This window comes from Oncorhynchus clarkii, unplaced genomic scaffold, assembly GCF_045791955.1.
Source record: "Oncorhynchus clarkii lewisi isolate Uvic-CL-2024 unplaced genomic scaffold, UVic_Ocla_1.0 unplaced_contig_9149_pilon_pilon, whole genome shotgun sequence".
Taxonomy (NCBI): Eukaryota; Metazoa; Chordata; class Actinopteri; order Salmoniformes; family Salmonidae; genus Oncorhynchus; species Oncorhynchus clarkii.
This window is the reverse complement of record NW_027259549.1, coordinates 3102-28830: the sequence shown is the minus strand read 5'-3', so window position 1 is coordinate 28830 and position 25729 is coordinate 3102. Positions and strand designations below refer to the sequence as shown.

The window sequence follows — 25729 nt, the reverse complement described above, 5'->3', positions numbered from 1 at the left end:
CTGCCAGTGGAATGGTATCAAATAGCTGATGCCATTCAAATAGCTGATGCCATTCCAAACAGCTGATGCCATTCCAAATAGTTGATGCCATTCCAAATAGCTGATTCCATTCCAAACAGATGATGCCATTCCAAACAGATGATGCCATTCCAAATAGCTGATGCCATTCCAAATAGCTGATTCCATTCCAAACTGATGATGCCATTCCAAATAGCTGATGCCATTCCAAATAGCTGATTCCATTCCAAATAGCTGATTCCATTCCAAACAGATGATGCCATTCCAAACAGATGATGCCATTCCAAATAGCTGATGCCATTCCAAATAGCTGATTCCATTCCAAACTGATGATGCCATTCCAAATAGCTGATGCCATTCCAAACAGCTGATGCCATTCCATTCGCTCTGTTCTAGACATTATTATGAGCCATCCTGGTCTCCACCCTCTCCAGGTAGTAGAAGAAGGCCAGCTTGGCTACGTTGTTCTGGCTTTCAGCAAGCTGGCAGACCCCAACTATGGTGGGCCCTCTCTGTCCTCCTCTGCAGAGGGACCTCTGGTGCCTGTCTCTCATGGCTGCTGGGCGTCTTGTCTGAGCTGAAGAGAGGAAATACAGACAGTCAGACATGCATGCAGGCTATGTTACTCCTGGCAAGAGATGTTGATATACATTTGGATAATGGAGAAAATGAGAATTGATTTATTCCATCTGTCACCTGTTCCATTGCATCTTTGTTTGTAAAACTGAAGTGGCTTAATTGATTTATCGACTGTAGCCCAGAAGCCCACTATCTGCAGACCATAAACTACAAATCCCATAATGCTTCAAATAAATTCTGACCCCGTTCTAGGCAGACAGAAATGGCTCACACGCTGCAAGTGAACACAAATCTTAAGTGATCTTTTTTATTTTTTAAACTGCTATAATAAATGTAAAATATTATATTTTTATAAAGTGTCGGTGTTATGGTCACGTGGTGAGGTCAAGTTTAGCGGGAAAGAAAACATGGCGAGCGAAGTAACAGGTAGCGTTGCGGAGCCAGTACAATGTCCCGTTTGTTTTAAGGATTTTGCGGCGTCAGAAATCAATGCCCATCTGGACAGATGTTTGTTAAACAATGACAGTTGTCCGACATCAACCAGTCAAGAAATGAACGGACCACCTCTCAAGAAACCTCGCATTTCTAGCGAAGCGTCTAGTCCAACAGTCAACACGACAGACTCGTCGGAGGCGAGGAAAAGTACCACGCCGCCCTCTCCGATTTTCAGGATGTTTCAGACCAACATAAATAAGGGTCCAGTTCAAAGTGAACGAAATACATTTTTATCGAATAAACCGATTGCCAGCACTGCTGTCAGCAAAGGAAAGAAACGTCATTCACCGGACGAGATGGGGGCAGGTAAGGCGATGGGACAGTTTTGCATCGACCCCCCTGCATCGAACACACTGATAAAGACCCCGCGTGATACAACACCTGTGCGCGCACTGCTGAATATCGATAAGCCACTGGCGGATAAACTGCGACCAACCACGCTAGAGGAATATTTCGGCCAAAACAAAGTAGTAGGAGAACACACCCTTCTCAGGTCGCTGTTGGATTCTCAGGAGATACCGTCATTGATCCTATGGGGACCACCTGGATGTGGGAAGGTGTGGTGTTCTACTTTGTAAACATATACATATAATCTAGATTGTATTTCCATGTTGTAAACGAAAGTAACACGTGAGTGATGATGAAGTTTGTGACTGACAAGCAGAAGTTGTCATATGCTGAGGCAGTGAAGAAAGTAAAGGAAGATGGGTCAAGGGGGAGGGATCCTGAGAGGTGTGGTGTGAGTAGTAGATCTGTACCAGTACGGAGGGATAAACCAAGTGATATGTTTCAAGTAAGACTGTAATTCTGGCATTTATAACAATGGTTATCAACTGTCCTGCAGGGATGGAACATAAATTGCAGAAAATAGAGGTATTTGGCAGCTGCAGAGAGGTATTTGGGTGTGTGAGGTTTGATGTCAGAAGAGGTGTGTTAAGTGGTGGTGGCTCATACTTTCAGGCTGTTGGCCTGAAGTAGGACTAAATAGATTTAACCCTTGTGTGGTGTCATGTTTTTGTTATTCACCCAATGTTCGCGGGTCTGATGGACCCAAAACATTATTGGGTTTTTAAACAATACAGCCATAACAATTTATGTAAAATTACTTAATACTTAGATGTTGACTTGCATCAATTACAAGCAATACACAGTCATTGTAAATTAGAATTTGTTCTGAACTGACTTGCCTAGTTAAAGGTTAAATGTAAAAAATAATGACAGCATAGTTAATATTTGCCATTTACTTCTGCTAGGTAAAATGTATCAATTAAAGCGCTATCATTATTTTAAAAATAAAATGTGATTTTTTTTAAACACAAATTAAGGCTGGTCTACACACCACATGAGGGACAGAGTTTTGCTGTGTGTGTGTGTGTTGCAAATGTATTTCTTGCACTTGAAGCATGTGTACTGTGTCTTCCTGTCCTTGGGTCCACACTCATCGCAGCGCTTCTTCATGTTGCTACCGGCTGCAATCTAGAATGATGAAAACACTTAGTTCAGGAATTTTACTAACATCTCACTCACATATATAGTTACAGCAGGCCATGGTAGAAGAGTCAGACACACATCAAATCTAATTTTATTTGTCACATACACATGGTTAGCAGATGTTAATGCAAATGTAGCGAAATGCTTGTGCTTCTAGTTCTGACCATGCAGTAATATCTAACCTCTAACAATTTCACAACAACTACCTTATACACACAAGTGTAAAGGAATGTATGAGAATATGTACATAAAAAATATATTTGATTGCGTGATGGCCGAACGGCATAGGCAAGATGCAGTAGATGGTATAGAGTACAGTATATACATATGAGATGAGTAATGTAGGGTATGTAAACATTATATAAAGTGGCATTGTTTAAAGTGGCTAGTGATACATTTATTACATCAATTTTTCCATTATTAAAGTGGCTAGAGTTGAATCAGTATGTTGGCAGCAGCCACTCAATGTTAGTGATGGCTGTTTAACAGTCTGATGGCCTTGAGATAGAAGCTGTTTTTCAGTCTCTTGGTCCCCGCTTTGATGTACCTGTACTGACCTCGCCTTCTGGATGATAGTGGGGTGAACAGGCAGTGGCTTGGGTGGTTGTTGTCCTTGATCTTTTTGGCCTTCCTGTGACATCGGGTGGTGTAGGTGTCCTGGAGGGTAGGTAGTTTGCCCCCGGTGATGCGTTGTGCAGACCTCACTACCCTCTAGAGAGCCTTGCGGTTATGGGCGGAGCAGTTGCTGTACCAGGCGGTGATACAGCCTGACAAGATGCTCTCAATTGTGCATCTGTAAAAGTTTGTGAGTGTTTTTGGTGACAAGCCAAATTTCTTCAACCTCCTGAAGTTGAAGAGGTGCCGCTGCGCCTTCTTCACCACGTTGTCTGTGTGGGTGGACCATTTCAGTTTGTCTGTGATGTGTACGCCGAGGAACTTATAACTTTCCACCCTCTCCACTACTGTCCCGTCAATGTGGATAGGGGGCTGCTCCCTCTGCTGTTTCCTGAAGTCCACGATCATCTCCTTTGTTTTGTTGACGTTGAGTGTGAGGTTATTTTCCTGACACCACACTCCGAGGGCCCTCACCTCCTTCCTGTAGGCCGTTTCGTCGTTGTTGGTAATCAAGTCTACCACTAGTGTCGGCTGCAAACTTAATGATTGAGTTGGAGGCGTGCATGACCACACAGTCGTGGGTGAACAGGGAGTACAGGAGAGGGCTGAGAACGCATCCTTGTGGGGCCACCGTGTTGAGGATCAGCGGGGTGGAGATGTTGTTACCTACCCTCACCACCAGTTGCACAGGGCGGGGTCGAGACCCAGGGTCTCGAGCTTAATGACAAGTTTGTAGGGTACTATGGTGTTAAATGCTGAGCTGTAATCGATGAACAGCATTCTTACTAGAGGTCGACCAATTATGATTTTTCAATGCCGATACCGATTATTGGAGGACCAAAAAAAACAATGCCGATTAATCAGCCGTTTTTTATTTTTTTTAAATGTGTAATAATGACAATTACAACAATACTGAATTAACACTTATTTTAACTTAATATAATACATCAATAAAATCAATTTAGCTTCAAATAAATAATGAAACATGTTCAATTTGGTTTAAATAATTCAAAAACAAAGTGTTGGAGAAGAAAGTAAAATTGCAATATGTGACATGTAAAAAAGCTAACGTTTAAGTTCCTTGCTCAGAACATGAGAACATATGAAAGCTGGTGTTTCCTTTTAACATGAGTCTTCAATATTCCCATGTAAGAAGTTTTAGGTTGTAGTTATTATAGAAATTATAGGACTATGTCTCTATACCATTTGTATTTCATATACCTTTGACTATTGGATGTTCTTATAGGCACTTTAGTATTGCCAGTGTAACAGTATAGCTTCCGTCCCTCTCCTCGCCCCTACCTGGGCTCGAACAAGGAACACATCGACAACAGCCACCCTCGAAGTGTCGTTACCCATCGCTCCACAAAAGCTGCGGCTCTTGCAGAGCAAGTGGAACAACTACTTCAAGGTCTCAGAGCAAGTGACATCAAATCAAATGTATTTATATAGCCCTTCTTACATCAGCTGATATATCAAAGTGTTGTACAGAAACCCAGCCTAAAACCCCAAACAGCAAGCAATGCAGGTGTAGAAGCACGGTGGCTAGGAAAAACTCCCTAGAAAGGCCGAAACCTAGAGAGGAACCAGGCTATGAGGGGTGGCCAGTCCTCTTCTGGCTGTGCCGGGTGGAGATTATAACAGAACATGGCCAAAATGTTCATAAATGACCAGCATGGTCAAATAATAATCACAGTAGTTGTCGAGGGTGCAGAAATACTCTAGATATCGACTCTTTTCTCTGTATATATCAATGATGTTGCTCTTACTGCGGGCGATTCGCTGATCCACCTCTACGCAGACGATACCATTCTGTATACTTCTGGCCCTTCCTTGGACACTGTGCTATCTAACCTCCAAACGAGCTTCAACACTCCTTCCGTGGCCTCCAACTGCTCTTAAACGCTAGTAAAACCAAATGCATGCTTTTCAACCGTTCACTGCCTGCACCCGCACGCCCGACTAGCATCACCACCCTGGATGGTTCTGACCTAGAATATGTGGACATCTATAAGTACCTAGGTGTCTGGCTAGACTGTAAACTCCTTCCAGACTCATATCAAACATCTCCAATCTAAAATCAAATCTAGAGTCGGCTTTCTATTCCGCAACAAAAGCCTCCTTCACTCACGCCGCCAAACTTACCCTAGTAAAACTGACTATCCTACCGATCCTCGACTTCGGCGATGTCATCTACAAAATAGCTTCCAATACTCTACTCAACAAACTGGATGCAGTTTATCACAGTGCCATCCGTTTTGTTACTAAAGCACCTTATACCACCCACCACTGCGACCTGTATGCTCTAGTCGGCTGGTCCTCGCTACATATTCGTCGCCAGACCCACTGGCTCCAGGTCATCTACAAGTAAAGGTAGGTAAAGCTCTGCCTTCTCTCAGTTCACTGGTCACGATGGCAACACCCACCCGTAGCACGCGCTCCAGCAGGTGTATCTCACTGACCATCCCTAAAGCCAACACCTAATTTGGCCGCCTTTCCTTCCACTTCTCTGCTGCCTGTGACTGGAACGATTTGCAAAAAAAAATATATATATATATATATAACAGACCCTAGCCCCCCGACGCATAAATACTGGAAGTCCCTGTTGGAAGTTCTGATGAACCATGTCCAGATAAAATGTCCGGAGTGAGAAAGTTGAACGTAAAAAAAGTTGAGTGAGGGAAAAATTAAAAATATAAACATTAATTAAAAAGTAAAAACCGTAAAGTTGTCAGGTAGCAAAGAAAGGTTGGCAACAGACCGCACAGCAGCACGTAAACAAGTCTGCAAGTTGTGACCGGAAATGACGCTATGACGCTCCCTGTCTAGAGCCACCTGTTTCCATCACCGATTGAAACGCTATCAGCACGCACCTCACTAACTAGCTAGCCATTTCACATCAGTTACACCAGCCTAATCTTGGGAGTTGATAGGCTTGAAGTCATAAACAGCACAATGCTTGAAGCACAGCAAAGAGCTGCTGGCAAACGCACCAAAGTGCTGTTTGACTGAATGCTTTCGAGCCTGCTGCTGCCTACCATCGTTCAGTCAGACTGCTATATCAAATCATAGACTTAATTATAACATAATAACACACATAAATACGAGACTTAGGTCATTAATATGGTCAAATCCGGAAACTATAATTTCGAAAACAAAACGTTTATTCTTTCAGTGAAATACGGAACCGTTCTGTATTTTATCTAATGGGTGGCATGCCTAAATCTAAATATTGCTGTAACATTGTACAACCTTCAATGTTAATTCTGGCAAATTAATTACGGTCTTTGTTAGGAATAAATGGTCTTCACACAGTTAGCAATGAGCCAGGCGGCCCAAACTGCTGCATATACTGCTTGCACGGAACGCAAGAGAAGTGACAATTTCCCAAGTTAAAATAAATTCATGTTAGCAGGCAATATTAACTAAATATGCAGGTTTAAAAATATATACACTTGTGTATTGATTTTTAAGAAAGGCATTGATGTTTATGGTTAGGTACACATTGGTGCAAAGACAGTGCTTTGTTCACGAATGCGCTTGTTAAATCATCACCCGTTTGGCGAAGTAGGCCTCGATTCAATGAGAAATTAACAGGCACCGCATCGATTATATGCAACGCAGGACACGCTAGATAAACTAGTAATATCATCAACCATGTGTAGTTAACTAGTGATTATGTTAAGATTGATTGTTTTTTATAAGATAAGTTTAATGCTAGCTAGCATCTTACCTTGGCTTCTTGCTGCACTCGCGTAACAGGTAGTCAGCCTGCCACACAGGCTCCTCGTGGAGTGCAATGTAAGGCAGGTGGTTAGAGCATTGGACTAGTAACTGGAAGGTTGCAAGATCAAATCCCTGAGCTGACAAGGAACAAATCTGTCGTTCTGCCCCTGAACAGGGAGTTAACCCACCATTCCTTGGCCGCCATTGAAAATAAGAATTTGTTCTTAACTGACTTGCCTAGTTAAATAAAGGTACATTTTTAAAATTATGTTGAAGAATACCCGTAGGCGGCTACATTGCGCAAGTGGTCACCTGATGCTCCCAGAGAGATTCTTGCGTAAAATACAGAGGTAGCCATTACTCCAATCGGTCCTACTGAAAAACGAATTGTCCCGATGGATATATTATCGAATAGATATTTGAAAAACACCTTGAGGATTGATTATAAACAACGTATGCCATGTTTCTGTCGATATTATGGAGCTAATTTTGAATATTTTTCGCAGTTTTCGTGACTGCAATTTCCGGGCGATTTCTCAGCCAAACGTGAAGAACAAACGGAGCTATTTCGCCTACAAAAATAATATTTTTGGAAAAAAGGAACATTTGCTATCTAACTGGGAGTCTCGTGAGTGAAAACATCCGAAGCTCATCAAAGGTAAATTATTTAATTTGATTGCTTTTCTGATTTCCGTGACCAAGTTACCTGCTGCTAGCTGGACAAAATGCTATGCTAGGCTATCGATAAACTTACACAAATGCTTGTCTAGCTTTGGCTGTAAAGCATATTTTGAAAATCTGAGATGTCAGGGTGATTAACAAAAGGCTAAGCTGTGTCTCAATATATTTCACTTGTGATTTTCATGAATAGGAATATTTTCTAGTAATATTTATGTCCGTTGCGTTATGCTAATTAGTGTCAGATGATGACAACGGTCCCATTCACGGGATGGGGTGTCACTAGAGGTTAAAATAAGTGTTAATTCAGTATTGTCATTATTACAAATACATTTTTTATATCGGCCGATTAATCGGTATCGGCTTTTTTGGTCCTCCAATAATCGGTATCGGCGTTGAAAAAATCATAATCGGTCGACCTCTAATCTATATCCACAGTAAAACGAGTCCTATATCGACATAACCTGAAAGGCCGCTCAGCAAGGAAGAAGCCACTGCTCCAAAACCGCCATAAAAAAGCCTACCGTTTGCAGCTGCACATGGGGACAAAGATTATACTTTTTGGAGAAATGTCCTCTGGTCTGATGAAACAAAAATAGAACTGTTTGGCTATAATGTCCATTGTTATGTTTGGAGGAAAACGGGGGAGACTTGCAAGCCAAAGAACACCATCCCAACCGTGAAGCATGGGGGTGGCAGCATCATGTTGTGGGGGTGCTTTGCTGCAGGAGGGACTGGTGCACTTCACAAAATAGATGGCATAATGAGGAAAGAAAATTATGTGGATATATTGAAGCAACATCTCAAGACATCAGTCAGGAAGTTAAAGCTTGGTCGCAAATGGGTCTTCCAAATGGACTATGACCCCAAGCATATTTCCAAAGTTGTGGCAAAGTTGTTGGCTTAAGGACAACAAAGTCAAGGTATTGGAGTGGCCATCACAACGCCCTGACCTCAATCCTATAGAAAACTTGTGAGCAGAACTGAAAAGGCATGTGAGAGCAAGGAGGCCAACAAACCTGACTCAACCTGACTCACCAGCTCTGTCATGAGGAATTGGCCAAAATTCACCCAACTTGGAAGGCTACCCAAAATGTTTTACCCAAGTTAAACAATTTAAAGTCAATGCTAACAAATACTAATTGATTGTATGTAAACTTCTGACCCACTGGGAATGTGGGGGTGGCTTATTGTCAGTCTCATCCTCTTCATCCAACTCCCTGTCAGACTCCGAATTGACAGGGACAAAATTCATGATTTTCCAAAGTGGAAGATGCTTCTTTCACACTAGCTTCTCTCTCTGCTAAAAAAATTCTAAGGCCCTCTGAGAAGAGATACTTTTTGCCATACTGATTGATTGTGTTAAGTAGCCACATATGCAAAGCTATTTATTTGTTGTGTCCCTCCCCCAATTTGCACCTGGTTGGGGTAGAGTGTGGGGAAATAATATTTACAAATTAAAATAATATATTGTAATAACATTGTACATGTTCTCACAAGACATTGTGTAGTTTCACACACTACAAAGGGTAAAGAGTGAGAAAAGAGGGCGACAGGCAGGGAAACAGACAGGTTCTTGGTGCTATGTTGAAACAGCAGGCCCAGGGAGGAGGAAAACAGATTGACGGCACACAGCAAACATTTTTGTTTAATTTTTACTTGTTTTCACCCACACACAGTTCAGTCTCAGTTTGAAAAAAGTATTAATTGTATAATTTTTATTTTAGTAAACATTGAAAATGGGCCCACAGACCCAAACACCACACAGGGGTTAAATAGTGGAGTATTATATATATATATATATATATATATATATATTTTTTTTTTTTTTGTGAGTGTTGTGTTAGACGGTAGGGTATTTAAAAAATATGCTTTTTTTCAGCAAAGTATTATGGAGTTGTATTCCAGTCTGGTAGGTGACGGGAATGCAACATTTATTGGATGCCAACCGCAGGTGGGACTGACAACAGCAGCAACAGCAACTTCTCATATCAGCATCAGCGCTGTTTTTTTTTTTTTAGACCAGACCAATTAGTGTTACTCAGTTGCAGCTTGTTAGAAAAATTATCTATAAAGCAGACAAATATTGATTTCAACCAACCATCCCCCTGAGGTCGTCGTTGCTCAAGAACACGAGACCCCTGTGGGCAGGGAAGACCTTGCAGCAGCCTTGGAATGTAACAATAGGGCATATGCCCAGTGCCTACATAACATTAAGCCTAAAGATAAGGCCATTTCTGCAGTTTTTTGATGATGATTGACTGAGTTCATGTGATTATTGCAATGCCCACGGATGGCAGTCACATAATTGGAACTGCTTGAAATTCTCCCATTAGGCCTAGATACTGTATAGTGACTGGCTGGAGTCTTGCGTTATCTGCACTGTTAACGCCATAATAGGCCAGCTACCTCTGACTTGACTGGCCACCATAACAGCATGCCTCTTAACACTTTCCCTTTCTCGCTGACTCTCTTTGTCAGCCCCCTGGTGTCATGGGTCAGTTTTCATGAGATTTATGGAGCTGGACTCCAGGATTTACAGTGGAGGCTAGATTTATGAATCTGTCTTCAGGGTCTTCTAGGCAGGGACCAGGGGACTTGGTTCCATCTGTGGATTATAGGGACTGGAAAATGCATTATAGGCCTATAAAATACAGATGGAAATGCTGTGACAGTGGCACGCAGCGGGATCAGTAGATGCATGATTTTAGGTGCCTGCCTGCATTCCCAAGGATTTAATGAAGAAAAATAAGTTTCACATAGGGCCCCACACATAAGAGGGAATCATGTTATGTATCTATCTTCATCATTAGTAGTAATCATATTTTGAACGAGAAGTATTCACAGGTACTCGCTTTCTTCAGATGGATAAGAATTCTAAGAATTAGATATGGTGTCACTATGAACTCTTACGTTTATGTATCTCTGTCCTTCCTTCCAGACCACTCTGGCCCACATCATAGCCAGCGGCAATAAGAAGAGGGGCACGGCCCGCTTCGTTTCTCTCTCTGCCACCAGCACATCCACCAATGAGGTGCGAGAGGTCATTAAGCAGGCCCAGAATGAGTTAAAACTGATGAAGAGGAAGACCATCCTCTTTATAGATGAGATCCATCGCTTCAACAAGTCACAACAGGTAATAACAACCAAAGTGCTCCAGCCAATGAGAAGAATTGGGCTCAGGTTTCAGCCAATAATAATGACAAAAGGTAAAGGGTATCACTCCAAGATGCAAATTCCAATGATGACATTTATTTTTATGAAAATGTGTAGGTCTAATTTCACTCATCTTATGTCTTATCACATTTTTCATAATGAGTAGTGTACTCCATGGAGTTGTAGGCCAAATTATTTAGTTGCCCTTGCCTAGCTACAGCCACACATTTGTCAGAAATCTCTGTACACTTATGATTGGCCATCATGCTACTCTGTCTGCGCGGTCTCAACCACACTAGTATAGGAATGTCCATCCCATGATCCCAAAATAAAGACTTAATTCCCTCAAACAATACCCATTATCCACCCTCTTTGTATCTACCACAGATTCTTGGAAAGATTCATAGATGTTTAGAGTAGCATCTCAATCAGATTCCCTGAAGCCATTTGAGAGAGAGATTGTTTGCATAATTCTACTATTAGAATATGGTATCACATCACCTAACTAGCCAAGATAACGCCTCAGATTTATGTTGAATGTTAGTGGCCATTCTTTTCTTTCACAACTCCACACCATTGTGTAACAGTACCCACACAATAACAATGGTGTGTACTTAATCTGCATCTGTGGTCCACATCCCTGACCAGTACATATCGACTAAAACATATTTAGTTCTAAATGTAACATAATGGACTAGTGCTGAATGATTAACTGAAATTTCTGTAATTTTGTTTTTTTGACAACTAATTTACCAACTTTGGTTCAAATCTATTTTGTTCTGTTTTTCAAGAGATAAATCAGATCCAGCCTGAACTGTCCGATGTAGTTGTAGTTTCCAACAGGCCAATATTCTACATAGTTTAGCACAGAAAACATGGTAATTAACTACAATGAGCATAATGCATTGAGCCAGCTACTTGTCCGGTCTGTATGTGGCAGACACAGAGACGGAGAGAAGAGACATAGGAGCGCTCGATCAAGAGCGATCGAGAGTAGTTGCTTCGCAAGGTATCTCTACTTCTCAATACATGATCTAAGTGATTTATATTTGGTATTTAGCAGTCAAAAGTATACCTTTAGTAAGAACTACTGAGATAGTGATTTTGTCAGACAGCGTAGGCATCAGCTCTATAGAGATGAGATGATGACTTGGAATGAAATAAAGTCATCAAATGTATTATACACAACTGAAATATTTTATTAAAGTAATGTGAGTAAATGATGGTTAGTAAGTGATAAGCAGTAAGAGCAGTGACTACCATCATGGGGCTTTTATTAATTATCTTATTCTTATTCTGTGTTACAGCATTCAACCCACATAATGCATGGTTAATGCACAGTTAATGTCTTTAAAAAAAAGTTATAATCGAACCGAAACCGAACCAACCTCATAAAGAACTAATCGCTCAGCACTATAATGGACAGATGGGTTTTGATAGAAAATCCGATCTGAAATAATTGCTTCGTACAGCATGCCACAATTGTTTTAAAATACCTACAAAGTTTAACAAACTATAGTAACAATAACATAGTAAACAAGTATCACTCTGAAAATAGCAATAAATATCCTTATCAGTTACTGTCTTCATTTTGTGTAGTATAATATGAAGGACTCACTGTGGCACAGGACAACCCTTTTATAGGGGAGGCAGGGTAGCCTAGTGGTTAGAGCGTTGGACTAGTAACCGGAAGGTTGCAAGTGCAAATCCCTGAGCTGACAAGGTACAAATCTGTCGTTCTGCTCCTGAACAGACAGTTAACCCACTGTTCCTAGGCCGTCATTGAAAATAAGAATATGTAAATTCTGATAACAATTAACAGGCAGTTAGAGCCAGGGCCGACTCTACACTGTGCTCGGGCTAAAGCGGTGCTAAAAGGGAAAACATAGCCATCATTGCGCATGCGTGAGATAGATTTGTATTTTAATCATGTACCCTGTATTGCTTTTGCACAGCTACCCTATTAAACCAATGTACAGTGAGGTATAGTGCCAATGGTATTTCATGCATAGGTAATCAAAGCCCTGTGACTCACCCTTGATATTGAACCTCTTTTGGGATTCTCAACACCTTCTTCTCTTTTCTTCCCATGTCTCTCTTCACTCTCTTCCTATGTCTCTTGTATGTAGGATACCTTCCTCCCTCATGTGGAGTGTGGGACAGTGACTCTGATCGGGGCAACCACGGAGAACCCTTCGTTCCAGGTGAACGCGGCTCTGCTTAGCAGGTGCAGGGTCCTGGTTCTGGACAAGCTGTCTGTGGAGGCAATGGGGTCGATCCTGCTCAGGGCCGTCGCTATGCTGGGGATCAGTGTACTGGGAGAAGATCTCAACGACCGCATAGATCAAGACGAGTTAGACCCAACCGAGCTCAGATCAGAGTAAGTAGCTCATACCCCCTCCTCTCGGAATGAGCGCCTTGTTATCACGGAACGTGCCATGTAGACACGTCATCCTTAAGTCTGGGATTCCTGAACCCTGATTGGTCGAGGGGGACGTCCTCTCTCTACTCTGTGCCCACCTTAAAATGTTTTCCTTTAGGTCATTTATGGCCTGGCAGGCCTGACTATAGGCAGACAGCCCTGGCAGTTGTGTTCTCTCTCTTTCTCTTTTTCTCTCTCCTTTCTCTCCTCTCTCTCACTCACTCGCTCGCTCTCCTTTCTCTCTCTTTCTCTGAGAAAATATCCTTTCTATTTTATTCAGCTTTGTTCAATTGTATTCTTCATATTATAAAATAATATACTATAATGCCATGGAATTCTAAGCAAATCTTGTCTGCTAAATGAACTAGTAACCTCCTTTATCTATTTCTCTCTCTGTTGACAGAGATGGAGGGGAGTGTGTCGGTATAGCCTAGCCTGTTTAAGTGAGACAGCTGTTAACTGCTGGCAGCATATGAGGGCTCAGTTTTAACAGTGTACCAGATTCATGGCAGAAAGCCTTCATGGTCAACATGGGTGTGATTGAGTGGTGGTGGTGATTGAGCTAACATTAGATGTTATATTTGTGTTTAAAGATCTTGGTACAGGTGCAAGCCATGGAGTGAAATGCTCTTTGGTTGTGTAAAGATCTTTACGCTCAGGTGAACCAACCCTTTCTATTACATCACATCTTTACATCCTATCTTGTTCTGTCAAATGTATTTTATCAAACTATACATGTGTTCCAAGGAACATTTTAAACCAGACATTTTCCACACTTCATCAGCAAAAAATGGTCTCAGCCCTGGCTTTCCTCTCTCACCCCTATCAAATTAAAAAGGGGCTATCGTCTTGTCTGGAGTCCAAGCCAAGGGAGGAGACAGGCATGTTTGGCTGTATGTTTCACAGGAAGGTCCCACTGGGACAGCTAGATGAGACTAGTTTAGTATGTGCCCTCCCTTATCACCCTCCTCACAACATTTAATTGTATGCCAAAAGTCAAGAATAGAATTGAAAGGTTGGTAGGATATCCAATGAGCTGTTGGTGTCACATAGCTATGGCATGAGGTTCAGATGTCACACTTAGTGGCTTAAACGTCAACATTTAAACAGTATATTTTATTCATCTACCCACAGGTATTTACTATATAGATCTATTGTTTCATTTAGGCTCATGGATCAGAATCAGCACACTGGTACCTAGGGCTGTGGCGGTCACAAAATGTTGTCAGTTTGTGATTGTCAAGCAAATAACTGCCAGGTACCAGTATGGATTCCACATGTAGCCTACAAGCCGCTGATGCAGAACTTTGAAACATCTACATTTTTAAAAGTCTAATAAATCCATGCCTACACCTTCACAATATAATCCTTTTTTATTTTATTTTAGACAGGTCTAAAGAAACATGTAGTCTATTTCAGAAGAACAGAATAGGATACTCAGATGTCCTTATGTTAGGTCCTGATCTGGCTATGCCATATGGCTGTGGGCTACACTAGTTCATTTAGCAGACAATATTTGCTTTGAATTTCATGGCATTATTTTAGATTTTATAGTATGAAGAATGCAATTGAACAAAGCTGTATAAAATAGAAACGATTTGAGGGAGTGCACACATGCGGCTATTCTGTGTTGTGGTTATCAAAGAAATAGGTTCTCCTATATGCTTAATTTAGAGGTATTAATGTAACTTTAGTTGTTCTACAAACATTGGGTTATATGTTTAGATTTGCAATACATTCTAAGACTGCATGATGCGACTAATGATGATATGAAAAAAGTTGCTTGAAAGGCTTGAGCTCTGCTTAGTTTTTTGCACCGGCTGTACACACTTCAACAGTCTCTCATTCACAATTTGACAAGCACTTGATAATGCCTCAAATGTCCTGGCGGCATCCCCTTTGTGTGGATGTAATGCCCCCTAAAAAATCCCATGGCTTTTGCGGCCAGTGGCTGTTGTGCCTTTGGGCTGAATATAATACTTATAATTCCCTTCTCCCTGAGTGCTGCGCGCTCCGAAGCACCTCACTCACATGGCTCTCCATCACCTGATCGGGTCTTTCCCACAAGCTAAAAGTGAAGACCGACACATCGGACGCAACTGCGCGTGTCCTTATCCAATTCCGAGGTGTCCACATTTACTGTCCACATTTACTTTTCGTCAGCCAACAAGATGAGTAGGCCTAACGAACAGAAAAAGCACTAGCCTATGTCAATCTACTATCCCCCATAGTCCTAAAGTTGATCCATTCTGTGCAATAAATAATTATTCCAAACATAGTCTGGGACAGTTGTGGGACGTGATTGATCCCAAATGAATACAACCATTAGCATAAAAAAATAAAAAAATACGCAATGAGGCTGATGCCACAGATCAGAACATTTAGCTTAAATGTTGATAAACTATTAGGCTATTTCTTCACATTCTAATCGCAGCAATGTGCACATGGCAGTAGGCTGTAAGAGCGAATGTTCTATTAGCGGGAAAACACCATTATCAAAAGTGACCGCAAATGCAATTATGCATGTTTCTTGCCTCACGCTAAGCATCATTCAAAAGTGATAATATGTCATTCACAAGTGATCGGCTAATATTGTCACCCATCAGACAATTCTTTATTTAATCTTGTCTTTACATAAACCAAATAATATGTGTGTGATATTTGTTTTGATTTAGAATGGACCATTATCATGTCTCGAGATAGATCTATGCACTTAATAATACGGTCACCGTAACGGTAACCCTACCGGTACCTCAAATGATTAGAAAGATGAACTTCATAAATCAACTTGATAGATGATTACACATGTCGACTAGAATATATGCCAAATTAAATGGATAAATTTAGTTATGATTAGGTTTCTGGAGAACACTCAATAAACTGAAATTCTATTCAAGAATGATGCGTTTTTCAGGTGGCAAGTCCCTGGCATGGTGGGTTAGGTTTGAGTTATGTGGATCAGTATTAAGGGGGTCGGTATCGGTAACAAGAGACGTGTCCTGACCCACTTGGAGCTGGTGGAGGGTGTTTGCATCGCCCCGGGGACCAGGGGCCACGTTCCACTCTCCCCGTTAGTTCTCATGTTGTCACAGGACTGTCGGCTCAACACTGTCCTGACTGTCTAACCTGACACCCAGACCAGAAGAACACTCAGGCTAACTTCTCTCCAGCTCCTGCAATGCCATTATCACCCAGGCCAAGTCCAATAAAGATGCTCCCCTGCTGACTCCATAATGTGGTTTTTGGTAAGGGGTTGTTTATTTGTCACCTTAGTGGCCAATAGGGCTGTGAATTGCCAGTACTCTCACGTTGCAATATGTATTACGATTCTATATGTATTGCGATTCAGTACTGTAATTTTATTTTGGTGCCGGTTCAGCCAACTAGCGCAAAAATAATACTGTGATATTGTCAAAACAATACAATATATCTGCCTGATATGTAACTATCACATTTTTTTTTGTTCATTTTTTTTGTTCCATCACTAGTGGCCAAGTCGATCAAGTCTCTGTTGTGTACTTGTTTTAGAGATGGGATTATTTGAGAACGAAACATGGTATTAGACCAGACGCTGGTACAAGGACACTGCCCATCATGCCTTGGCTAACTTGAAGAGTGCCCCTCGTGTGGGTCTGATTTATGTCACCATACATGAGAGGGTCTCGAAGTGTGGCGTCGTACCGGTTGCTTTTCATCAGGGTCAACCGTTTGGATCTGGGGATGAACGATTAGGTAGTTGCTGGGGGATCTGGAGGATCATCCAAAAACCATAGCACCCTGTTTGCAGGAGTCAAATTTTGAGCAGCAAGGTTCTATGTGCAGTATAGCAAAAATACACAGTTATTGTCACTCTGTGCCATTTAGGCCTAATATAATCGGAGCTAAACATTTCTTATTTGTTATTATTGAATGCGTTTCTGTTTTCATGTTTTGTAGACCAAAGGTCTATATTGAGCAGAAGGCTCTGGACACCATAGCCCACCTGTGTGATGGCGACGCCCGGGCGGGGCTCAACGGACTCCAGCTGGCTGTCCAGGCCCGGGTGGGTGCAGCCCGTCCTGGCCAATCAGGATCTGGCAGTACCCCACATGACATTGTGGTGCAGGAGGAGCATGTGAAGGAGGGCCTTCAGAGGTCCCATATCCTCTACGACAAAGCAGGTGAGTCCAATGGTTCAATAGAAAAGAGAATAGGAGTCGCACACCTATCATACTAACAGGTGCATGGAGAAAAACTGTACACTAAATTGAAACTCCAGCATACTGATGATCTTGATGCTCCTCAATGGTTCAACCATAACATTAGAGTACATTATTTTCAATTGATTCAGCTGTAGTCAGTGGACATTTGACATTTTTCTAGGATGTTCTTTTACACTGCCCCTCACTGGACTGACAGACATTTAAAAATGTAGATGACAAATGATGTTACTTGTCATGATTCAATTTGATAATTACAGAGTGGTGACATCCTGTCTGGTTGGCTCCACAGCAGCAGCCCAGAGATAATAACCCAAGCAGCCTGTCTGTCAGCTCATGGGAATGGACCTGTGAATAGTTTAGGTGCATTTCAGAGGTCTCTTGTGAAATGGTGAATGTGCTGGTCCTATTGGTAGAGCTAACTTCCCCTTTGCTCTGAGTCTGAGGTATGCAGCCAGATCCAGCCAAAGAACACTTTGCCCTCTAATACGTACAGTAGACTCTTTCAATATGCCCTACATTAGCTGACTCAGGCCAGACGGCTAGCGCTAATTAGGTTAAAACCCTCAGACAGTGACTGTACAAGTGATGTCACCGTGGTGCCAGCCTGCCAAGTGCTATTGTGGCTCACTGCCCTTGATTGATGCTTTAGAAGCATGGACTGGTTGTTGTCAGCGTCATCTTACTGGAATCAATGAATATCCAGAATATGTTAGTCAGAGGACACTTAGGAGATTGATAGACTCCTTGGTGTGGTCGTAGAGTATGTAGTACCCGTCATAACTCTTATATTATGTGCATTAGTGTCTGAAAAGTGAAGGTGAAGGGACTTGATCCCAGTCTCTTTTAACCTCTGGTTCTCAGCTTTACTTTTTCTGTCAACCTCAATGGAGGATGGGTAGAGGAGTCTTCTCAAAATTCCTGGTATTTTCCCTCTCAACACTTCCCTGTCAAACTTCTCAGGATTTTACTAGTAAATGGATCAACCACTTCAAACATGCCATAGAGTGTATGGCTCTTTTGCAAATGAGAGGATAAATGGGTTTTTGGGGGGATCCTGGGGACCCTTTGACTCTGACTGCTGCTGCCAACACACCACCAGGGACAGAGGGCTGTCTGCCATGGGCTTGAAAAGTTTGTGCCAGCTGGCGTGGCAATTTATTATGAGACCCCCTGAGCTCCATCATCCTCCATGGCCTGGTTGATTTACAGGACGCCTGCCTTGTTTCCATGTGTCCTATTTTGGGTGCTGAAGGAGGCCTCCAGGTGGATGAAGCCTTATCCAAAATAGCTGTGTAAACACACTAATGCCTCGGGATGTGGGCTAATGCCTCGGAGGTGGGCTAATGCCTCAGGAGGTGGGATGGGATATGGAGGGTTGAGGTGGGGGAGTTATCCATCGTGGAGAGAGGTGAAAGAGGGACCACCTGAGTGACAAATGAGACATAGGTTCGAATTAGGACGGCTGTCTCATAATGGGACATTGCCCATTGCCCACTGGAAGCAAGGGATAGACCCTCACTAGCCTGGTCCCAGACCTGTTTAGTGCTGTCTTGTCAACTGATATGGTCATTGACACGCCTTACAATGATGCTAAGACGGGTCAAACAGACAGGACCAGGCTAGAACATCACCGCAATGCTGGGTTAATTGGTCTGGTGAGACTGAGGCCTCCAGAGAGAATCCAGAACCTAATTAAGCCTATGGGGTTAAAGGAGCTAGCCAAATTTAAAATCTAACCGGAATTTCCTCTGAAGATGCCCCAGAAATGATTAATGTACATCAACTATACAGCAGGAACACAAATATAGCCTAGACCCAGCCCAGCAGCCTCTTAACTGTTATGTCAACTAGCTAGACATCCAGGATAGATGGTTTTACCAGCTATAGGCCTAACTCTACATTTACTCTATTTAATGTTTTGTCATAAAAAAAACTGTGATGAAATTCATTCACATCATTGCATGTAGACTAATCTCTGTTACCCGGAAGTAAAATTATTTCGCGAAAGTTTGTCATTTCCTGTTTTACATCTGGAAGGGAATGCCGATAACAATTGTGATTACCTTTTGTGTAAAGGAAGGAAGCAAAGTCTCCTCACTCGCAAACGAAAACCATTATCCTCACACAGGCTTGACAACCCACGCACCAGTTTAAGCTCACCGCCTTTGCCCAATCCTGATTTCTCCAAATAATCCATGCCAAAAACCCCGAACCAGGAACTACTGCTGCTTGTGGTCACATTCTACGTGAGCCCTGACAGATTCTCGTTGTTTCATGTTCATGAGAATCTGTCCACAAGAGATGACATGTAGACCTCCATCACTATTCTGTTGTGTGAACTGAACCTGATGCTGCTCTATTAAGTTTTGTTAGTGTGAAAGATATTTTGATGAAGCAATTTTTTTATCTATGAAACTAAAAACAAATGACTTGTGTCAAGCAGGCATTAGTCTGGATTTGTTTCTAAGCCCTCTACAGTTAACCAGTAACTTTTGTGTATTATTCTTTGCCTTGGAAAGCTGCCATTGAAGCTCTGGCCAATTTAGGCCTCATGTCACTCTGAGTAGCAACTATCTCTGATTGATGGATGGAATGTGGGTGTGGACTGGAGGGAGATGGATGGATCACTAGGGATCAGAAGAAGAAAATACTTTCGTTTTTTTTCTTACAAATAGGCTACTTTGAGCATTTGATTGAATTTTGCCAGGAGAGCCAGATGGGGCAAGGGTTTGTACTTTTAGGACTATTTCATTGTTTACATTGTGCCCCGAAAAATCATAATAGTATTTGAACCCAGGTCTGCCAGTCCAGGGAGAAACATTATAAGAAACATATGGCCTTATGTGTAACTAAAACAAGACAATCATTTGTATTATTTATATCTTTTTGGATCCCTTATTTTTCTTCATCCCCACCCCACCTTAACCCCTCCCCTCCCCTCCTTTTGTCCACTATATTATATGTACACTACATGACCAAAAGTATGTGGACACCAACTCCTCGAAACGTCTCATTCCAAAAATCATGGGCATTAATATGAGGGAGCCAAGTTGAAGGTCACTGAGTTCTTCAGTAATTATACAGCCATTCTACTGCCAATTTTTGCCTATGGGGATTGCATGTGTTTGTGCTTGATTTTATACACCTGTCAGCAACGGGTTTGGCTGAAATAGCCGAATCCACTAATTTGAAGGGGCGTCCACATACTTTTGTATATAGTGTATTTCTATGCATTTCTATTTCTCTCTAGATCTATATGGTCATTTTCCCACCCATCCAACCCTACTTTGTTGTTTGTTACATAAAGGTGAGGAGCACTATAACTGCATCTCAGCGCTGCACAAATCAATGAGGGGCTCCCACGAGAACGCTTCCCTCTACTGGCTGGGCCGCATGCTGGAGGGAGGAGAGGACCCCTTGTACGTGGCTCGCAGACTAGTCCGCTTCTCTAGTGAAGACGTGGGTGTGTGATGCGTCTCTGTTTACATCAAACCATTGTTTTAATCAGTTATTGACCCAATTACATGAACCATTGCATTGGCGCAACCTCAGAAAACACTGTAAGGAGGAGAATGTGCTTTTTATAAAAACATGTTGGTCAAGCACTAATTACCTGTACCAAACTATTATGTCAACAAACATGATCTAGCGTCTTTGGTATCATCCCAGACTAATCTTATTTTTGCCCTGACATTTGTATGCAGAGTCTATTTTCTGTTGGTCTGCACCTGTCAGAGCCATGGAAGGAGTCTTCCCTTAAAACTCAAAGGCCTAGACAAGGTTATGGTGTGTTCTGACTGGATGTCCTGTCCCTTTTGTTCAGGTATGGCAGATCCCTCTGCCCTTCCTCAGGCTGTATCTGCCTTCCAGGCCTGCCACTTCATCGGGATGCCAGAGTGTGAGGTGAGACTTAAATCTTGTCACCAAGGGCAACCAAGAGTTGTCCTTACATCTGCCTCTGTTAAATATCAGCTCTTTGTTATGTTGTGGATACAATAAAGAGAGACATTGGATTTTACCTGAGGAACTCCTTATTTTCTGACCATGGTATCCGGTATGCCTTTTGATATTTGGCCATATCAAAAAGCTAATAAAGGTAATTCTCCCTCTACTCCCTTTCCTCCCCTCGCTCCTTCCTTCCCTCCCACCCTCAGGTGATCTTGGCTCAGTGTGTGGTGTACCTGGCCAGGGCTCCTAAGTCGGTAGAAATCTACAAGGCGTACGGTAACGTGAAGGCCAGTCTGAGGAACCATAAGGGCCCCCTACCCTCTGTTCCCCTGCACCTTCGCAACGCCCCCACCAAGCTCATGAAGGACCTGGGCTACGCTGAGGGCTACAAGTACAACCCTGCCTTCAGTGCCCCTGTGGAGCAGGACTACCTGCCTGAGGAGCTCCGGGGAATGGACTTCTTCACCTGGAACCCCTCTGACCTATAACCTTTGAGGTTGACCCATGACCTCTGGCATCTGAGGTGAAGGTTACTGTGAGGGTTATAATGCTAAAGATCAATGTTTGTGCTATGAGGACCTCTGAAAATGCTGCTGGATCTAACACGAATAGAACACTTAAGTATAAGACCAATTTTGAGTTCAATGATATCACTTTGTTAAATAAATGTATTGTAGATTGTTACCATTATGTTGATATATTTTGTTCAATAGACTTATAAATAAACAGAGGGACAGTAATTATCACCTTTTCTATTATAATACATTTTATCATCTAGGACTTACACTGAGTGTACACAAAATGAGGAACACCTTCCTAATATTGAGTTGCACCCCCTTTTGCCCTCAGAACAGCCTCAATGCATCAGGGCATGGACTCTACAAGGTGTTGAAAGCATTCCACAGGGATGCTGGCCCTGTGATGCTTCAAATAGTTGTGTCAAGTTGTCTGGATTTCCTTTGGGTGCTGGACCATTCTTGATACACACAGGAAACTGTTGAGCGTGAATAACACCGCAGCGTTGCAGTTCTTGACAGACTCAAACTGGTGCTCCTGGCACCTACTACCATACCCCGTTCAAAGACACACTCGTTTCTTGCCCAAATGTCCCTCTGAATAGCGTACCCAATCTATCAGTCTCAATTGTCTCGAGGCTTAAAAATCTTTATTTAACTTGTTTCCTCATCTTCATCTACACTGATTGAAGTGAATTTAACAAGTGACATAACTAAGGGATTATAGCTTTCACCTGGTCTCACCTGGTCAGTCTGTCATGGAAAGAGCATGTTCCTAATGCTTTTTACACTCAGTGTATATGGGAGGTTTATTCCGTTTTGAGCCATTGTCTGTAAATGAAAGATAAATTACATTAAAGGTAATCTCATGCAGTACCACTTGTTTTACACCAACTCACTTAACCACCCATGTGTTGCACCAGTTCTGCTGCACCATGGTACAGTCAGTTAATCCCTACAAGGTCTCAGGTGCCATTATTTCAACTATGTGATCTTATTCAGCAGCTACACAGCCTAGGCCTGAGGCCTCATAAATGATGAGTCCTAACTCGCCTTACTGATCCAGGGAATTAAAGAACCACCGTGGGTGAAGACAGTAGGTTTTTGGGTGGTGTTGCAGCCTTTACCATTCACAAAGCTGGTAACCCCCCTGGATGTACCACCTACCATCTCTACCCTGACAGTTCAGGTGCCCACCTGAGTAACCCTGGGGAGACACAAGAAGACCAGGGTGGAGGAGATGGAAAGATGCAAGTAGCCACATTGAAAATAATCTGAAGTATGTCTGATGCTACTGCATACATGAATCACACAAAAATGTACTGTACATTGTTAATAGTTGAGATAATAACATCTAGAATGTTTGACTAAAACAATTTCAAACTTTGCTTACATTTGTATATGATCGCGTGTGTCTCTTATGTTAACACTGTCTGCCATTCCTTATTCAGCTGCATGTCTATGAAAGTGACTCAGGTTAGTCACTCTTCCCAATGACACAGTGGTGATATCTCTAAAAAAGTTTACAGACCTATTTTTATTAGAAACAGTTTGCACTATACTGTATGTCTGAGCAAATCATGAGGTCCTTGTGTGGCTCTTTCTTACCCACAGAAGACGATTATAATTTCAGTCAGATCTTTTCCACTATGATGGACTGCTCATAGCCTTCCTCTGTCTTCATGTCATGCTCTACCAGGATCAGTCTGTACATGCTCTACCAGGATCAGTCTGTACATGCTCAACCAGGATCAGTCTGTACATGTGCAACCAGGATCAGTCTGTACATGTGCAACCTGGATCAGTCTGTACATGCTCTACCAGGATCAGTCTGTACATGCTCTACCAGGATCAGTCTGTACATGTGCAACCTGGATCAGAACAGATGAGAAAGACATCCAGAAATCATATTGTATTTTGAATTAAAGTTAATGTTTCTACACTGAACATAAATGTAAAGTGTTGGTCCCATATTTCTTGAGCTGAAATGAAAGATCCCAGAAAAGTTCCATATGTACAAAAAGCTTATTTCTATAAAATGTGCCTACATCCCTGTTAGTGAGCATTTCTCCTTTGCCAAGATAAACCATCCAGGTGTGGCATATCAAGAAGTTGATTGAACAACATGATCAGTACACAGGTGCACCTGGTGCTGGGGACAATAAAAGGCCACTCTAAAATGTGCAGTTTTGTCACGCAACACAATGCCACAGATGTTTTGAGGGAGTGTGCAATTGGCATGCTGACTGCAGGAATGTCCATCAGAGCTGTTGCCAGATAAATGAATGTACATTTTTCTACTATAAGCTGCCCTCCAATGTCGTTTTAGAGAATTTGGCAGTACGTCCAATCAGCCTCATAACCGCAGACCATGTGTAACCACGTCAGGCCAGGACCTCCACATCCCACTTCTTCACCTGCGGAATCGTCTGAGACCAGCCACCCGGACAGCTGATGAAACTGAGGGTTTGCACAACCAAACAATTTCTGCACAAACAGAAACCGTCTCAGGGAAGCTCATCTGCCTGCTCGTCATCCTCAACAGGGTCTTGACCTAACTGCATTTTGACGTCGTAGCTGACTTCTGTGGGCAAATGCTCACCTTTGACGGCTGCTGGAGAAGTGTGCTCTTCACGGATGAATCCCCATTTCAACTGTACCGGGCAGACAGCGTGTATGGCGTTGTGTGGGCGAGTGGTTTGATGATGTCAATGTTGTGAACAGTGTCCCATCGTGGCCGTGGGGTTATGTTATGGGCAGGCATAAGCTACAGACAATGAACACAATTACATTTTATCGATTTATCGAGTTTGCTGCACTGAAAGTAAAGGGGCTGAATAATTTTGCACGCCCAATTTTTCAGTTTTTGATTTGTTAAAAAAGTTTGAAATATCCAATAAATGTCGTTCCACTTCATGATTGTGTCCCACTTGTTGTTGATTCTTCACAAAAAAATACAGTTTTATATCTTTATGTTTGAAGCCTGAAATGTGGCAAAAGGTCGCAAAGTTCAAGGGGGCCGAATACTTTCGCAAGGCACTGTATATGGGTGTTCAATCTGTTTGGGATTACTCCTCGGATGCCTAGTATGTTGCTATATTTGATATAAATCCTACAGCCAATTTAATGGCATGTTGCATGCTGGACTCACGTAATGCAGTGTGCATCTGTCATGACCCAGTTATCCGTGATGAGCCTAAGTCCGCAGGTGGGGAAGAACGACTCGAGAGAAACTTAAAAATACGTGGCAAACCCAAACATGGCTGTAAACAGTAACATGCTGTCGTCATCGGCAGATCTATTGTAAGAAATATATTGGTTTCCGAGGCAAAAACCCTGTGCTATCCTGGAGCATTAGTACAGGACATTACAAGGCTGTTTCCGATCATTCTTCGACAAATGCCGGGACCTGATGCTGTCGTGGTCCATGTGGGGTCAAACGGCATCAGGAGGGCTAGCTCAAAACTTCTGAAAATTGATTTTAAATAACTGATTTTAGCACTGAAGGATTCCAAAAAGCTGCCAGTTATTTCAGGTCCTATACCATCATTGGGCTGCAGGTTTGAAATATCCAGCAGGTTACTGTCAATACACACCTGGCTAAACGATTACTGTAGCTCTATTGGAATTACTTTAATAGATAACTTTGACAGCTTTTGGAAACAGAAGATGGTCTACAGGAATGACGGAGTCCATCCAAATCATCTTAACTCCTGGACTCCTCACACATTTCAAGGCTGCATTGAGATAATGAATTATCAATGACCCAAAACAAGCTCAATTAATCCCTATCAATGTGTCGCTGAGTTGTCATAATGCTGGAGCATATGTACATTATCCCAGGAGCGTTGGCAGACACATTGTAAGTAACTTAATTTACAATG

The 25729-nt window shown here is 42.2% G+C and overlaps 1 protein-coding gene across 1 annotated transcript; it reads left to right on the top strand.

Moving 5' to 3' along the window:
* Positions 1 to 992: 992 nt before the first annotated feature.
* LOC139400298 (ATPase WRNIP1-like) lies at positions 993 to 23798 on the top strand. Its single transcript, XM_071145267.1, has 7 exons — positions 993 to 1649; positions 10544 to 10738; positions 12888 to 13138; positions 17117 to 17340; positions 20690 to 20845; positions 21206 to 21285; positions 21537 to 23798. Exons 1-7 carry the CDS (start codon positions 1005 to 1007, stop codon positions 21816 to 21818), a joined length of 1833 nt encoding a protein of 610 aa, XP_071001368.1. The 5' UTR covers positions 993 to 1004; the 3' UTR covers positions 21819 to 23798.
* Positions 23799 to 25729: the final 1931 nt, after the last annotated feature.

Coding starts and splice junctions, on each gene's coding strand:
- LOC139400298 (XM_071145267.1), top strand. CDS start 1,005: ATGGCGAGCGAAGTAACAGGTAGCGTTGCGGAGCCAGTACAATGTCCC. Junction 1,650..10,543: donor GACCACCTGGATGTGGGAAG/GTGTGGTGTTCT, acceptor CCTTCCTTCCAG/ACCACTCTGGCCCACATCAT. Junction 20,846..21,205: donor CTTCTCTAGTGAAGACGTGG/GTGTGTGATGCG, acceptor CCTTTTGTTCAG/GTATGGCAGATCCCTCTGCC.